The sequence below is a fragment of the Pundamilia nyererei genome, unplaced genomic scaffold (genome assembly GCF_000239375.1).
Source record: "Pundamilia nyererei isolate P.nyererei 1_Seehausen unplaced genomic scaffold, PunNye1.0 scaffold00006, whole genome shotgun sequence".
Taxonomy (NCBI): domain Eukaryota; kingdom Metazoa; phylum Chordata; class Actinopteri; order Cichliformes; family Cichlidae; genus Pundamilia; species Pundamilia nyererei.
In genome coordinates, this window is record NW_005187407.1 from 1599706 (window position 1) to 1617876 (window position 18171).

At 40.3% G+C, this 18171-nt stretch overlaps 1 protein-coding gene across 7 annotated transcripts in view; it reads right to left on the bottom strand.

Moving 5' to 3' along the window:
- trim36 (tripartite motif containing 36) overlaps positions 1 to 18171 on the bottom strand; it is a 28865-nt gene that overhangs the window by 2749 nt on the left and 7945 nt on the right. For 3 of the 7 annotated variants that reach the window (XM_005722017.1, XM_013913922.1, XM_013913923.1), the window contains exons 3-11: positions 17153 to 17218; positions 13106 to 13449; positions 11540 to 11686; positions 10315 to 10410; positions 8798 to 8935; positions 8522 to 8637; positions 7348 to 7469; positions 2232 to 2349; positions 1935 to 2140 (exon numbers count right to left, since the gene is read on the bottom strand). In XM_005722017.1, the coding sequence (XP_005722074.1) occupies positions 1935 to 2140; positions 2232 to 2349; positions 7348 to 7469; positions 8522 to 8637; positions 8798 to 8935; positions 10315 to 10410; positions 11540 to 11686; positions 13106 to 13449; positions 17153 to 17218 (1353 nt within the window). The remainder of the gene's footprint in view (positions 1 to 1934; positions 2141 to 2231; positions 2350 to 7347; positions 7470 to 8521; positions 8638 to 8797; positions 8936 to 10314; positions 10411 to 11539; positions 11687 to 13105; positions 13450 to 17152; positions 17219 to 18171) is intronic. The other 4 variants (XM_005722019.1, XM_013913925.1, XM_005722020.1 and 1 more) reach the window with 2 other exon arrangements.

Sequence of the window (18171 nt, forward strand, 5' to 3'; positions counted from 1 at the left end):
AAAAAAAAAAAAGGGCCAATATGCTTTGTGCTTGTCCATACCATTTCTAAAGAAACAGTTTGTGCTGTCCTCATTAAGTACAGTTTTAGTGGAAGATACGGAGGAAATATTGCAGAACGTAGCAGCTGCAACTCCCTCGATACATAAGGCAGGTGCAAGAACCCATGTCTCAGACTGGATTTCTTATTTTTCCCAAATCGATTTAATTAGAAAACTCAGTTAAGTAAAAATGTAAAAACTTATTTCTACTACTTCCAATCAATGACCAAATTATTATGTTTGTTATCGATCTGGGTATCAGTGGGTCTAAGGTTTCCCTGATCTCACTAAACAGTTGAATCATAAATCAACATAAGTAAATTTTTATTAATAAACAGAGGTTCTGTAACTGGTGTCAATGGCTCATCCTTCTTTAAAAATATGATGCAACACTGATGAGTAACCAGGTAAAAAACACTGACAAGTCAGGTTTGCTAAGAACAACAACCATGTCATTGGTTTACAGATATTTTATGCTTTTGCTCCTGAAGCTAGATGTCCGACAGGCCCGTCTGCATTTTTCTTCCTATTTGCCCCCTGGCTGTGGCAAATAGGAACAACACTGGATGGAAGCATTATTCAAAATTCCTAATAAAACGTGGATGCTACCATCCATTTATTAAATCTTTAAAGAAACGATAGCTCATACAATTTATGCAGCTTGAAATTAGTTTCCAGGTAACCATTTTTTAATAATCATTTTAAATCAAATTCATGTAAATATCAACTTATGAGCACTTAGAACAGGCAAAGTTTAACATGTCAATGTTTGACATGTCAGTCACCTGCTTGGCTGGGGGCAGAGTGTTAGCATCTCATGGAACACCAGGCTGTCTTAAACTGAAGCTGTTACATCATAAACAGCTCCTTGCAGGAGCTACAAGGGTGTAGGTTTTGTCTTTTGCATTTTTGCCTCCCTTGCTTGAAATTCCACCTCATTACTGACGCACACAGAGTCCATCCATTCAGACTCACACGAACCAGACAGCACAGGAATGTGGACGCTCCGATCGCACAACAAAACACCACAAATAACAACACTTATCCGCAAATCAAAACGCAGGCCTATCAGATCACAGGGGGATGCAACATGTTTACAGCTGATTTTGATACAGGCTCCTGGCATGACGGAGTGGTGGAGCCTGGAGATTATCAGATTTTAAGGATGACTCATTACAAAAAAGGCTCTGCAAACCTCCTGAAATTATAGCATACACCCAGAGAAAACAGCCCAAAGTGAGGAGACTAACACCTTCCAAGCAGGATGTAAATCAAAGTGATACAGTCCCTTACTGGGAAGGCTCCATTTGAATTCAAGCCCAGCAGATGGCTGGAAATGATAATCCTTTTTAATGAATTCCACCTTGCATCTTTGAGGAAAGCTTAAGAATGCCAGCAACAGATGCAACTGCAGGTTTCTTCTCCAAGCTGACATGCCATCCACTCCCACGCACACAGACAAAAGCTATATTGGTTTCAGCAATCTGAAACAAAAGCCATTACTATGGTGATAAACTGCACCACCACTCTGCTTCATTACCTCCATCCTGCATGCTGTAAGGAAATTCAAAAATGTTTTAAAAACAGTGGAGCATCCATCATTTTATAATCTCCCTAAAGTCGAGCACAGCATTCAGCACAGACGTGCTTTGAGAACTAGAGGGGATAGAAAAAGCTTAGCTGCTGCCAGAAAGAGGCCCAATAACAGGGGTTGGTCCTCCAGTAGTCAGCGTGGCAAGTCATTAATGAGCTCAGCATCAACAACAAACAACAGCTTGAATTGAGTAAGTCACCACATTCTTTAACACTTTTACTCTTCTGTCTCCAGCAGAAGAACCAACAGGATTGAAGGGGAAATGCAACTAATTGGAATAAATCATGCGTCTCAGGCTTACCGGGTGCAGGTGGCGTGTGGAAGGTGACCTCAGGACTGTAGGGGCTGAACATGGAGTTCCTGCAGCTTCGTACTCTGAAGGAGTACAGACTGTCAGGCTCCAGGTCACACACCACGGTGCTGGGGCCGTACACTCTGTCTGTGGCCCTCCAGACACCATTGTCCTCACCATCTTCCTGGGATGGGGACTGGCCTGGGCCTCCAAGTCTGGAGAAAAATTATATTTTTCCTTCAAGTATCTGCAACTCATCCGTGGCGCTACACATCCCTCTACTCCCAAAGTCATGCTTGCACTCACCTGCGGTACTCAAGCATGTGGTGATCAGTAGGTAGGTGGTCATCAGAGAGCCTCCAGCAGATTGAGGCCTCATTATAGACTCTGCTATTGGACAGGTCAATCAGAGGTGGGTCTGGAACTGGAGAAGAGGAAGAAAGTGTAAAGAATAGAGCAAAGGAACCAGTCAGTATAATCAGGTGAAACAACAACTAAGGCCAAACAACAAGTAAACAAACTGCAACCAGGAAAGCCTCTAAAATATAGCATTTAACATCTGTTATGAAGATTTTCAAAACAATGACAAATCTGGGGAAGAGCTTGTTTTGTCCAAATTTAAAAACAAATCTCACATGGCAGACCGTAGTTCTGGAAGATTTAGGATTTGCAAGACAACAGACCATTCAATTTTATTTAGATAACAGCAACTTACAGTCACCTAAAGAGATGAAAGACGCATATGAATTTAAGAAAATAAAAATACACAACAATAGCAGCCAAATTACTTGCATTCTAATCACGCTGAGCCCTGTATTTCAGCTACATAGCTTGGGCTTAAGCAAATGAAGCAATGCAAGTATAGCTAAGATTAGCTTTGTCGGGATCAAGACTATCCACTCAGGACAATGGACTATCTTGCATAATGAAGCTTAAGAGTTTTTCCCAGACTCACAGCCAGGAAATGCACTTACACCCAACTCAGCTTCTTTCCCTTACTGCACTTTGTTTTTCCCCCCCATCCATTTTCTCAACAGTCATTTCAATTTCCTGCTTGTGTTGTTAACCCATCTCTCCATGGCTTTACATTCACCTACATATATACTGCCTCTGGCTTATGCTAGAGGACAAACCCCTTGAAAGATTCCCTCAGTTACACTCAGCTAATTTATTTCCTCCAGAAACAATCAAATTACTGCAACCATGTAGGTCACAGCTCCTCTCCAAGATCAAAGCATTTCTCTGTATACTTCCATCATCCTCCCAGTGAGAGTTCCCCTCATCCCTTTGGTTATATTTCCCCCCCCCTTCTAGTTTTCAATCCTTCCCATTTTTGTCATCTTTTCCCCACAATAGTAGATCCCCCTCACTGACCAGTGTCACCACTGCTGTTAAGCTTTCAAAGTCACTTTGCTAATCCCGAGTCCCCAATTTACTTCTCCCAGGCAGCTCTCCTTTATGAGCTTGTGTAATCTTAAAGCACAATGTATTAAGCATTCTTAATGTAGATTAGCATTAACTAGGGAAAGTAAAGAGTAACCACCACAGGCCCTCTTTTAAAAAAAACAAAACAAAAAAAATCAAAGCCATCTGCTACCCTGACAAATAAAATTTTGTCTTCACCTGTTCAAACAAGTGAGGACCAAACGGGGCAGTCAGCCATCCGACTCAGCAGGAAGCCCTCGTTCAGTGATTCGGAAGAAACACTATTGATCATGTACATTACAGCTTACACTGCAGGGAGCTGCTCCGACTCATATTCTTTATCATTCCCCTGCTCCCTGCACTGGACTTTCAACAGCTCCCACTTCAAAATCTTTAAGCTTTGACATGAAAAACATCCTTTAAGAGACATGAAATGTTGAGACCTCTGATCATAGTCTGATGTTTAGCAGAAACTCCAGTTTGAAGCTGACCACAAACGGGCATTTACACTTGAGACAAAGCAGTCTTTCACATCCTCTTAAGCAGAGCTTTTTTCCCCTTTGGGGGGGTTCATACGCCACAGTATGGCCATAGCTGGGTTAAAAGGAGTGAGCACAAACGCATCGTTATCCAAAGGATGACGAGTGCACTAGAAAACATGGACAAGACAAGCACTGAACAAAAAACACTTGTCAGTCTCAAGTTTTTAAAAACGCAGTCAAGTACAGTACAAGGATGAGGGAGAGGATCCACCAATAATGCAGTCATTTTTTAACCTCCTTAAATGTAATTACTGCAGTATACAGGCGCACTCACAGCTTATTATCTCATAGGCTTGGACTAAGCTGGCTCCTGCAGGCCTTTAGATTAAAAGGCTGCCGCCAAACTGCTGCATGCAGCACTTTTCTAAAAAAGAAAATGCATCACTGCTACACAGGCAACACTTTATACAAAGAAAGTCAAATCTGAAATTTAAAGGACGTTTTTAAATCAAGCCGAGGACTAAGCAAGTAACTTCTTTAAAAATATAAACTCGCTTAAGTCTTTAAACAGCTTCATTGACTATTCAAAAAGAAAAAGGCTTTCCAGCAGCATTACCCACCCCCCCCCCCTTTACTCCAGTAAAAAACAGAATCCACAGCTCTCTGCTCTTGTGGCCTTTGTACAGAAAGCTTTTCCTACACATTTTTATGTATCCATCGTTTTTAACCACAGTAAATTAAAGATGGCCTGTAATCAGATTATAGAGGAGATAATAACTAGATCGTTATCCAACCGTTCTTCGTGAGTCACAGAAAAACAGACCATTTTCCTTCAGTGTCTACACCGAGCCAGCGGTAGCCTTTGAGACGTCTCACATCACTGATTTTCAACAAACCGAGCAGGGCTGCTCTTCAGTGCAGTAACAAAAGCCCATAATCACAAATTCATGTCACCAACGGTCACTGGAACAAATGCCAGCTATTTAGTTGCACTAAATAATAATGTTCGGTCACCGTTTCACTGAACAGCACCGAGAGACCTCAGTGCTGTCTATAAATATCAACATTCAATCCCTCCATATTTACCATCTAGCGCTTTGTCTGAAAGAACATCTGACAGAGCTAAAGCCTTTACTGCCACCGAAGCAGCTTGTCAAATAACTGCTATCAGTTTTCAGGATGGCCTCAAACACCAATCAAGTGTCACTGCATAACTATGACTGAAAGTCCTGTCACAACTAACCATCACTATATGCAGTGGAGAATATCAATACCACCTTCCCTCAGTCACCAATATGTATTAAGTTGTCAAGTTAGATTAAAGAAAGTAAAGCGCATGAGGAATGAGCCTCTCCCAAACAGAGCCAAATGTCAAAGCATGAGTCACAACAAGGCTGTGTTGAACTCCAATTTGATTATTAAGGAAAGTCAGACAACGTCTGAGCTGGGTACCATGACGACAGCTATTGGTCTGTGCAGTCTGAGCACTTTGATGGCTGCTTTTCTTTCTCTCCTTTTAAATAAATAAAATGTGGCTAGTTGTAAAGTTGACAGAACCAGAGATGATTATATGCATACAAAAACTATTAAGTATGTTTCTGAGAAATCAGGTATAAGACAAGACTTTATTGATCCCACAGTGGGGAAATTTTTGCATTAACTCAGCTCAGGTATAGATAGAAGGAACATACAAATAAAATACCAATAAATATAAAATAAGATAATGCAACACACACACACACACACACACACACACACACCATGTGATTATGGATATGGTTGTGGAAATATGCAAGACAAACTATAAAGTTATAACTATTCTACCACTACTATTCCTATGCAAGTCATAGATATGTATAAGTACAGACATGTACACACACTTACACACTAAATATACCTGCACATGTCCAGACACATAGAAGGTCCATTATGCATGAAGTGGTGACTGTGGATCTCCACAATGTCCAGTGACTTATGGCATTGTGATCGAGGAGTTATAGAGTAACTGCTGTTGGGATGAATGATCTGCGAAAGCGCTCCTTCCTGCAGCGAATGAAGTACTTTTTCTGCCCAACCAGAGGTCATTCGAAAGAATGCAAGTTTTCTGTGCTTCTAGTCTTCAGTACGAGTAAAACAGTGTTATACAAGTACCAGTCTATTAACCATTTACTGCTCAGATACACAGGCTGTTTCAATTATACAACTAGTCTCCCTGGGCATGTCTATGATTGGAGCCAAATGCCTGGAGCTGGGCCTTCTTATAAACAGGAGACTGGGTTCCTAGGTGACACCCGTGTCACTTTTCCATTCCTTCAGTTTTAGTGACAGTTCGAGGGAGGCATTGAAGCCAAAGATCTCCCCTTTGCTTTTTCAAATCTCTGGATATACTGATGTAAATTGTATAAATTAGGACGACTGACTGAAACGTATGGGGTTGAACCAGAATTTGAGTTTGGAGTGCGATTCGATGTAGCAGTTGAGGCCGGAGTAGCTTCTCCAGTTTCTCTTCACATATTGTGTGTCAGATAAATGTCAAAGAGCATCATCTTTTAAGGTTCTAGCGTTGCCTCTGACCGGCCTTTCAGTGAGCTTGTGATGACTTGCAGTTCCTTAGCAGGACATTTTTGCAACCTGCACAATAACCTGGATGCACTTTAAATAATCCAGGTCACTCCTTCACAGACCTTTGAGTCTCAAAACGGGTGAACAGATTTAAAAACAAATCTGTCAGATCAATATAGAGAGGTTAAGTACACATAGCTTGTTAGATAATGAACAGTTACGTACCTTGATCAGATATTTAAGACATTTTTTTGTTTGAGCGCTTTATGGTCTTGCTTTGAGATCAGTCTGCTATGACTTACTGTTTGCTCATTATTTTGAGGCTGTGGGAAGACAAACCTGAAATAGGTCAGAATAATGAAGGTTGAAGAAAGCATATATATTCTCAGCCCTGGGAAACTTCTACCTGAGCAGCTTTCTGACAGAGTAAACGCCTTTATAAATCAGCAGACCAGAACAAACCACCAACATCCACAATCTGTGTAGTCACGGCTCTCATTTTGGTTGCCTACAAATGACCTCTGACCTCTTAGCAAAGCACAGTTTGAATGGCTCTGCATGCAACAACAAAAAATAACTTATTCAAGTTTTAACCAACTTGATTTGTAAGGAAATACAACAGCAGGGCTCTACATCATATTGCCACATTTTGGCGGTCTTCATGCTCACAGATGAATAGAAGCATAAATGTCACCATGTTTTCTTTCATGAACTGATGGGATCACTTTTTCCAGCTGAGCACGATAAAGAAGCTCGCTGTTTACCACAGTTTTTCCAGAAATGAGTTTGACTGAGCACACCAAACCCCTGAAAACAATATTTGCAAACCATCCTGTAAACAGATTCACCTTTTAGTGCATCAAAGTCAACTGAAACAGGATTTAAGTCAGAAATGATTCAATAAATGACATTTCTGCCAACCCAAGTGTTGCCTTTACTCTGAAATCATTTACCTCCACCAAAGCACATCTCTTTAAGCAGCATTTCTTCTCTGGACGTGTCCAGGACAAACTCATCAAAGCAGGGGTCAGCTGCAGGGTGAAAGGTCCTCAGAGACTCTGTGGCTTTCTGGATCCTAAAACATAATAATAATAAAAAAATAAAATAAAAAACCCCCCTCATCATTAAGGTAAGATTTTTAATTATAGACTTCTGTAAGGACACAAAACAGCAACACTATTCACAGCAGACAGAGTGCCTCCATTGCCCTAATGTATTTTCAATCAGTCCTGTACTCTGGGGTCATCTGGCTATTTTTAATACAGTCTCTCATAAGCACAATGAAGGATTAAAGGCTGAATCTTTGTCAAGAGTAAACTGGACAAACCATCCTATCATGACTGTAAGAGAAAAAGGTTCTAGCTTACAAAAGCTGCTCAAGGAGATCAATTAGTGAGCTTAAAAGAGAGGATACTGAGATACACAGCACTGACTTGGCACTGTGGCACAAGTCTTCTTTAAACTGTCCTTGAGTTTGGTAACCTGTGGTTCAGTAACACGTGGCTTTGTGACACATTTTAGTCAAACATTTAATCTGATTGAATGCAGCACAAAAATAAACCAAATCTAAAATAGACAAAATCCTGCTTATGGCATCCAGAGAAGAATAAAAACTAATGATTCAGTTCAGATTTCAAACTCTAAAGGCTAAAGTTATTTGTAGTTTTTGCGATTAATTAACTATGCACAGTCATGCGACTCAATATTGTAATCGTTGGACAGCCCTAACAATCATATTTAGCTTCATTTTTTAAAATGAATGTATACTTGGTTACTTTATTCATTAATTATCACTTTGACAGTATTCAACGTCATAATTCTGTAGCTCATATTTGCTTTAAGTGCACTGCTCAACTATTCCTTCACAAAAGTGCAGCTTTCCTCACGAATAATACAGATGATTATATACGGGCAGCTTTTACTGCTCACCATTTGCATCTCTAAGCTTTGTTACATTATCAATCATTTCTATTATTGTACTTTTTTCCTAAATGTTATCATTTTAAACAGATGACTGTAGTGAAGATTATAGTTTTCTAGTTTCTGAACCTTTCCATGTGCGCCTGCTGAGGGACGTGAATCTCTCTACAGATGAAATATAGATGTAAATCTCACCAATTTGCATACCTGACATGCAGCTGCTTCGCAGTCTGCACAAAACAGGATTGATCGGTTTCCTTCAGCACCTCCTGAGCATAGCCCACCAACCCACTGTTCTCCAGCATACCTTGGTACTCTTCCACCTGGGCAATACCATTTATAAGTCAGTTATAAGTGTTTGTTACAATTGTGACAGCATCTTGAGAAGTCAGACTAGTTTTTAAAACATCTAGAAAAGTTCAAAGCACTTATTATGGACTTCATGCAAATATGACGCATGAGATAGAGAAATCAAAGTCTCACCTGGCCTCTGAGCTGCTCCATGCGACGGTTACGAGACTGCTCGATTGACCTCAGCATCTCAGATTTTCTCTCTTGCAGAGTCTCAAACAGACGCTCAAAGTGCTCGTTGGCTTGACGCTCTGCTAACTGGCCATTTTCCTTTAAGAAAAAGACAAGTTTCTCATCATCTTAAACTAACAGTATTCATTAGATGCAATAAGCAGACATTTCTTTAAGCCAGCCAGAGTGCAAGTCATTGCCACTATGATCATTTAAAACAAAGCAGTGGGCATCGATTCCTCACTTTTTCCACTCGAGACTGTTGAATGAACCTTGACGGTACGCATTTCATTTTATTGTAATTCAGCTGCAGACATTCAACATTTTAAACTCATCTCATCTAAGCCATTGTTCGACACATAAGCAGCAAACATGAATGAATTAAGGCCTCTGTTTAGTTTTGAACAACATAAAAAAAAGTCACTCCCATTTATACTCAATGAGACAGAAGCATCAATTGCAAAATGAAAAATTAAAAGCATAACAATCACCTATTGCTCACACACCCAGTGCCCTTTACAAAACTGAAAGCGTGGGTATGTTGAGCGCTCGCCATCTATGACCAACATCAAAGTAAAAGAGGAACCAGCTGAGACACTAAAAACCCAGACTTGCGTGAGGGAACCAAATCCTGCGTTTCCTTGTTTGTGTGGTTTGCATACTGCTTGTTCAATGATGCTGCTTACTCTTACAAAGACTAACTGTTCGACTCAGGCTGCTTTCTACTGAGCCGTATTAAAATTTATTTTCTGCAGCTATCAACGGGAATTAACAGATGCATTTGTTTTGCACCATCTCATTATCAATTTGACTAGATTCAAAAGGTTTAGACAGAGTAAAGTTGCTCCTTCTCCTCAAGGAGGAGGAGCAGCTTGATTGGCACAAACTGATTAGAGGAATGCTAAAAGTGTGAACAAAGTTCATAATACCTTCATAAATGTGATAAAAAGCAGTATAGTGATAACCGGCCCTTTTATTCCATCCTGAGTTACAGATTCTTTCAGCTGCTTCCTCATTGGGTCACCACAGTGGCCAGATCTACATGTTTGACTTGGCACAGATTTTACACCACATGGCCTTCCTGATGCAACTTTGCCAATTTATCCAGGATCCAAATTTGTTCTCCTCTCCTCCCAGCATCTTTAACAAGTAAGTGAGTGAGTGAGTCAACCACTGCACCATGTAGCCACCTTCTGCTCCTTATAGATTTAACACCGTCCAGGAATTTTGCAGAAGATGATAAAGTCGGAATTGTTGATATGGACATTTCGTGTGCACTTTGACGGTCAAAGAACCTCAGAGATGAAGCAATAATCATAACCCAATTCCAGGTCTTTCGAGTCCAAGTTAAACTAAATCAAATCAGGTCTTTTGCCTCTGACTACAACTGATGATTAAGGGGGGAAAAAAAAGTCTGCAGAGCATACAGTAACATCAAAGGATGTGAGAGATACAGCAGCATGAGTCAGCTCTCTCACCTCAGTCTTATTGATGAGCACCTCAAGCTCAGTAATCTGAGTCCTGACCTGGTCCTCTTTGCTGATGAGGTAATGGATACTCTTGGCCAGCTTCTCCTGGGGAGGGAGGAAGGAGAGAAAAAAAAAAAAAGAAAAAAGAAGAGCGAGCAGCATTTCAGTATTTACAGTGAGCTTCACAGAGCCTTATACTTGCTGGCACATACACAAGGCATGAGACTAATAACACAACCATTTTCTGGGAAAGAAAACCGTAACAGGCACCACTTTAAAGAGAAAAAAGGTTTTGTAGTTTGAGACGCTCATCAAAAACAGGGGTCCAATAAATCAGTTTATTACTGATGGACATCTCCGGACACAGTGACGCTGCACTTCTGTTCAACGAAATTATAACTGACACAGGTTTCTGGGACTGATCAGGACATCTGATACTCCTCCCAAGAACTCAAAGGCAGAGCACACAAAATCACATGGAACAAATGGTCTCATTAAATATTAAACACCAATATGTTTGTATCCACACAAACCAGCATATAGAATTTCACAAAATCTGCCTCGACTTGCTAAGCCCTGTTAAATAAATCCCTCTAAGCAGGATGACGTTCAGGCCAACAAAACAATTACTATTAAATGCATTTTAATTAAAACCTATTCTGCTGATAGCCTCATTGTGCTTTAGGAGTGTGTGGTTGCTGTGACAGCAGCTGCCAACACAATCTCATGACATTTTCGTCTCCACGTGAACTAAACAAAACACTAAAATGAATTAAAGGTAATCATGCTGAAAGGGAAAGCTCTCAAGAGGAGTTTGAACTCAATTAGCCAGCCTGGGTTTAAGTTTCCAAACAGTGACTGACATCTACAGTGTGCTTGCTAGCACTGGAACAGGTCAAGCATTAATATTACAACAGCAGAGGAGATGAAATCCAGGAACAAGTCGGTGTGTGGCCCACTACAGAAAAAAGCTGCCTCTGAACTTCTTTTGTTGCATACTTCAGCGATGACGGGGAGCGTGGACAAAAGGCTTTTACTTGAGTCCAATTATGCTAGCACCAAACGTCTGCACAACAATCTGCCCTTAAAGGATTCTCAAAACCTCAAATCATTCGTTTTATCTTTCACTACAGTTTACCTAGTCATTACCAGTTTTTAAATAATAAAATTTAAAGTGTACTGACTGTGTGGGGGAGAGAAAGGGGAAAAAAAAAAAAAGGTCTGAATGTGTTACCTTGAGGATCTTGTATGCACTGCTCATGGAGGTGACTTTGTGGTTAGCATGGGATCCTCCAAGCTTGCACAAGTGACACACGGGACGCCTGCAGACCTCACAGTACATGTTCACCTTCTCCATCTCGTGCTCTGGGCACATGAGAACCTGCAAGATTAAGGAGAAAACATAAATTATCGCCCTCGAGGACTCACTTTGTCACAAGTACCACTTACGTCCCAGTTACATAAGCTCTGAAAAACAAGGACTTAAAATTAATCCAAAGAACGCATGTACACATTAAACTGCACTGTGTTAGACTGCATAGAGCTACACAGTGTTGATAAAATGTTGACAAATGAAGTGAAACAGGAAGATGAGCTAAAGCCATTTAAAAATAAAAAATAAAAAAGGTGGTAGACAGCTCGATGAACCATTTCCTGATGGGTCTTAAAATAGAACTCAAATCAGCGCTCCAAATGCCAAGATCCTCATCAGAGGCCAAAACAGCAGATACACCACTCCTCAATGAACAAGGAATGCAACAAATACACAAAAACCAAAAAGAGAAAAGTTTGTTTCCAATGGACATTCTAGACAAACACTACACAATAGGAATGTATAGACATTTGAAACAAGCTCTGGCTTGACCCAAACAGGACTCCAGCTCTATTGCTGAGGAACTGTTCCCCTTTCCTGGATGATTGCAGCTTGCTCCGATTAATACATTAACCCAGAATGTCCAGGTCACATTTAACAGGAGACATATGGGGTCTAAATGCTAGCCAGGGAAGTCTCTAGATATGTCCTGATCCAGAAAGGTCTATGCTACTCTGGCACGGTCCCACTATTAAAAAAGAAAAAAAAAAACAAAAAAAACCCCAAAACAAACAAACATCCACAGGGCATAAGTACAGGTAGGAGCACATCATCTTAGGTCCTCTGTCCAGTCAGATTTCCACTGAGAACAAGCAGAACAGAGATGGTGCTCTCGTGGACATGGAAGTCTGCAGCAACAGCTCGGACAGATGCCAGCATCCAGCGTGGCAATAACCTGGCCTCGGCCAACTTCACTTAATCACGCGAGTTTGTGTTCAGCAAACAAATTACCAATCCCCAGACTAAAACCAAACAACAAGAATTGAAGACTAATTACAGAATTTGTTTGGGTTTTCACATGTAAAAAAGATAAAACTTGCACTTCTGTTTTTGACTAGTATATGACACAGGAACCAATTTTATAGTTCTGCTGAGAGTAAAGTATATTTGATTCTGTTTCTGAGTTACACCACACGTCACTGACCTTTCTGAGCTTCAGAAAGTGATTAAATATAGTTTGATCAGCAAAGTTAAGTTTTAAGCCAAACTTTCTGTATAGCAATGATTAGAAAACCAACACAGCTGGTAAAATTCACCATGCATGACATGCAACTCTCATACCGCCATTCAATCAAGTAAGCAGAAATCTATCAACTAATGTTTAACTCTGTGATAACATATCTTGTTAACTGTTCATAGTTCAAAGTTGTTTTGTTTATCGTTTATTACTTCGTGAGAACAAACTGACAGCTACTGAGCCACACTCACCTTGGGCCTAAAATTCATCGTGGGACCAACATACTCGTGCTGGGCTTTGGGTGTGCCCCAGGGGTGGTGCAGCTTGAAACACTCGTTACAGTAGCTCGCCTTGCAGTCCATGCAGCTCTTTGTTGCCTCCTGCTGTGGAGGCTTGCAGATGTTGCACATGATGGCGACGGCTGCGCGGGCAGCCTGCCGGTAGCGCTCCACGATGCTCTCCAGGGTGAAGTTTCGGAACAACATGCTGATGCCGCGTTCGCCCAGATCTATGTCATGCTGGCAGCCTGGGCACGGGATAGCGGTGACCCGGGGAGTCACAGATCCTCTGCGCCATCCCGGAGAGGAGATTGAACCTGGAGGAGAGCAACGAGGGCAGAGCACTGAAATGAGTGTCAGGAATATAGAGTCACAGCCTCGGGACACCCATTTTCCAGTCTTGCCTGAGGCCCTATTTTATTATGTGAAGAACAATGTCCTCTGATTTCTAATTACAGTCAATTAACAGCTTTCAAGAGGTTCCAGCACAGTTTAAAGACAAATAGATTCGTTTTGAAAAGCAAATTCACAAATAGAGCCTCAGCATGTCTCTCTTTGTGCTTCATTTCCACAGTGACAGCTGCACAATTGAGGCATGGCTGTATTGGGGCAATACACCCAGCAGCTGTCAGGGGGAAGAAAAAAAAAAAGTCCACAAAGAAAGACCATCAAGGGTACTGGAACAGGTTAAGGAGTGACGTTTGGCAGGAAAGTCAGCATCCTTGGAGCTTATACACAGTCTTAATAAGAAATGCATTTCATTCAACACTTACTACATGAAGGAAGTATTTTAAGTGCTCACAATGATCTGGACAAAGGAAATAATTCAATTTCCCTTAAATGGGTGATTGGCAAAATAAAGATGAAAAACAAACCACATGATTTAAACAAAAATAAAAAAAACAAGCAATTTTAACTAAAGTGCACTGTAAGACAAAGAAAATAAGCTTTCAATAAAAATTTCAAGCAACTGACATGTCCAGTTCAATGCAGGAACACTTTTCACATAGCACATCTCTTAAAGCAACATTGCTTTCAAGAGTCTCACAACATTGTGCTTGTTACTGATGCGGCAGCATCAGAACAAGGCAGCAACACGGTTACACGAGATCACATCACAGACACAAGCAGGTCACCACACTTAAAGCCAGCAAACTGACGTCAGAGCACGCAAAAATTAATATATTGCTTCACGTTTTTGAGGGACAGGGGAAGCGAGGAGTGCTGGATTTATCTCTGTTTGCAAGCCAGCATTTCCGCTCCGTTTCCGAGGACCTAAAAAATTAAATCAAACACTCCTCAGGTAAGCAAAACACAGGAAAACGATTTGAAAGCACCACTTCAGCAAAAAAAAGTAAGGAGGGGCAGCTGAGGGAAAAGCAGCAGCAGAACAGCAAACACACTGATGTGATGTGTAGCCATGCTGGGTTCTCAGATGTATCAGTGAACACTGATGGTGCACCTCTACGAGGTCAGATCTGACTGACCACAAACTATAGAGCTTTGTTCACCACAGTTTTTTCTACCTGAATTTATTTAACATAGGTGAAGTTAAACATTTTGCTATGATGTTACGATGAAAATCTGAGGCTAATGATGGAAATGAAGATGGCATGGTCTTATTAAAGACAAGCAGAGTCAGTGGATGACAAGTCTGGCAAAGAAAAAAAAATGTAAAGAAAAGCCTTCATACTTAAACGAATGGTGCTGAAGGTCTTTATATCCTGCAAAGACTGCACGTGCGTGTCATGCAGGCACACTGACTCAGGTTCTGGTCAGCACATAAGGTGTGAGCAAACAAGGCCCACAGAGCAGATGCCTGAAGCAAAGCGTGTTTGTGTGTTGATTTGTGGATCTGCAGAGGGAGCAGAGCCAAAGGCAAAAACTGACGAGTCATTGCAAAGAAAAACTGACCTTTTCTTTTTCCATCCTGTCCAGACCTTTAGACAGTATAATGCAGAAACCTACCATTTCTTCCCCCACCCCCCTTAAAAGGCTTCAGATTATCAGGATACATTCTGGATGTTTAAACTCACTGGCAACTTTATGAGGTACACCTATTTAACTGTTTGTTAATGCAAATAGCAGCAATCCAGTGCATTTAGTGTATGAAGACATGGTCAAAACGATCTGCTGAAGTCCAAACTGAGCATCAGAATTTGGAAGAAAGGTGATTTAAGTGTTAGTGTAACAGCTTTTGGTGCCAGATAGTCTGGTCTGAGCATTTCAGAAACTGCTGATCCACTGGGATTCTCCCACAAAGTTATCAACAGAGTTTACAGAGAACATAATATTACAACGGTAACTCAAATAACGCAATTTGTTACAACCAAGGTATGCAGAAGAGCATATCTGGATCTTATATTAAAACTTAAGCAGCACTATAGCTACTGCGTGCCACTCCTGTCAGCTAAGACAACTTACATACGCTCAGAAGACTTGGGGTGGGGGTGACCTGATGGGTCTCAATTTCATCTGCAACATCCACATGGTAGGGTCATAATTTAGCCCAAATATCAAAACAGGTATAGTGGCTTGGCACACTTTTGCTCCAAACGAGCATCGTAAAAAAAACAAATAGTATTTTTGCTAACCTGCTAACCACGTCCATCCCTTGATCATATTGCACCACATCACAAAGCATGATGATGAGTTCACTGCACTCACTGTAGTCACCAGATCCCAATCCAACCTTTGGTCTGTGGCTGAACAGGAGATCGTTGTGCGTGTGAAGCCTGTATGGTACCATCATGTCAACATGATCCAAAAATCTGAGAAAGGTTTCCAGCACCTTGTTGAATGCCATGGAGAATTAAGGTAGTACTGAAGGCAAAAATGGGTCCAATTCAGTACTAGCAAGGTGTACTTAATAGAGTGGCCAGTGAGTGCATACTATAAAAATGGTTAAGTCTGCAGTTTATGAAATATTTACTTCTATGAGCAGATATCCAAGGCAGATTAACAGGACTCCAATTAGTACAACTACACTTTGTTCAATATGGAAATGTAAAATATTAACTTAATACATGTTCTCCAAGGCCAGAAAAAAATAAATAAATAAAATCAAGTCAACTCCCATTATTTTGTTGTACTTTTGGGTTTGTTTGTTTTTTTAAGGGCTTTGGGGACACTACATTATTTTTTCAGTGTTCAAGAAAGAGACGCTGACTCTGCTTCAAAGCTGAGAAAATAGTTGCACCCGATTAAAAACATCCACTGAGCATGTTAAATAAACTTCATTAGTTAAACTAAAAGGGCTAGTGTTAGTCTTGTTTTACTTTGCTGGCAATCTGACACTTAATTCATCATGCTTAAAATAATTAGAGGTAGGCTCAAACAGGTTTGTGTTCCTATAAGTGGTTTCTCTAACACTCATTGTCAGGTCAAGCATAACGAGCAAATTAAAGGCAAACATATCAGGAAATAATGACAGTTAACAAACTTGGCAAGTCCAAACATACTGTATGCTTTTTTTTCCCCCACTGTGTGTTTAACTTAAGAGACCTACAGTTCTCCATCCCTATAAAGCTGCTTTAGTTGCTACTGTGATTTAGCGAGTAATGCAAGTAATGTTCCACACACACACACACACACACATTCTTGTTCCACTTCAACTCCTAGGAAACTTCCTTGCCCCGTTCTCACTAATTTGAGCTCCTTTCAATTCCTTTTTGGTACGAAGCAAACTCTGTCTGGGACACTACCTCCCTCCCTCACTCAGGCACTACTTTCTTTTACATACCGACTCATCGTTGGAGCATTTCATACCCATTTTAACACTCAGGTTTTATGCTCAGTGGATATTTTTAAGGGTCTTTTAAACCAGATATTAGTCATTAAGTGTCTAACAAAGAGTTAAAAGCCTACTTTATGTATTAATCACAGAAATTCTTCATAAGAACCTATTTTATATCTGGTGTGAGTCTGTATGGTCGTGTGAATAGGGCTAATGCAGACTATGTAGAGAAGAGGTTGAACCAAACTAGGGTTTCACAGGGGTTCTAGTAACACTGTACTCACTACTACAGCTACTCAAAACACGGAGCCCGCGTCTACCTCGACTTCCAAACGACCTTCGCACAGTGGCTGCAAGCAATGAACAGAGAAGTGAGGTGAGACAAACAAGGAAAAAAAAAAAAAATCCTTTAAATGAAACAAAGCATAATGTGAAGTGATGCGTGAATACAGATTTTTAATATGACACTGGGAAAAAAAAAGTTAACTTATGAGAAAAGTGACAAAAATGGTAATGCAGTTCAGTGTCATGTAAAACATTTAAAATACATTTTGAACAAAGTACAATTAACTCTTGATTTATGCATTATTACTAGACAACTTGTATTAAAGGAGAGAGAGAAAAACATATACATGACTGGACTAATAAATGTGGTCCTCATTTTATTTTTGGCCTAGAATGTGTATTAATAGCAACAGTTTGGCTTATGAGAAATGTTTGTCATGTTTATATGCCAAGCATAAAATTTAAAAAAGGAGACTGTTAGCTTAGCTCACCATTAAAATTAGGCAAAGCCAAAACCACTTTCCTACCAGCACCACTTGCAGCCTTTTGCACAGATTTAAGGGAGAAATCTTTTTTCCTTTTGATGTTCAGACACCATTTTGCGCTCAACAAATTAAACAGGGATGGTCAAAGAGTAAAGGACAGATATTTCATTCATCAAGATCCAATATGGGATTTAAAAGTTAGCTTAATTTTTGTGAGATTTATATTATAAACCACATTATATTATTGTAAGGTTTACCTTACAAAATAAAGCCTTTTGAGGCAACTGTTGCAGTGACTTGGCACTATATGAATAAAACTGAACTGAGATGTTGGCTGAACATTGATATAAACTGACTGATAGCCCTAATTATGCTGGCCTATCACCATGTAGAACATTTGACTAGGTTGATTGATTCTTTGCCTACAGGTAAATGACAATCATGCATATGCTAAACAGTTTCCTTGGACACCACAATAAATTAACACTGCGGAAGTTTGTTTATGCCACTGGACAGAGAAGGAAAAAAAATTA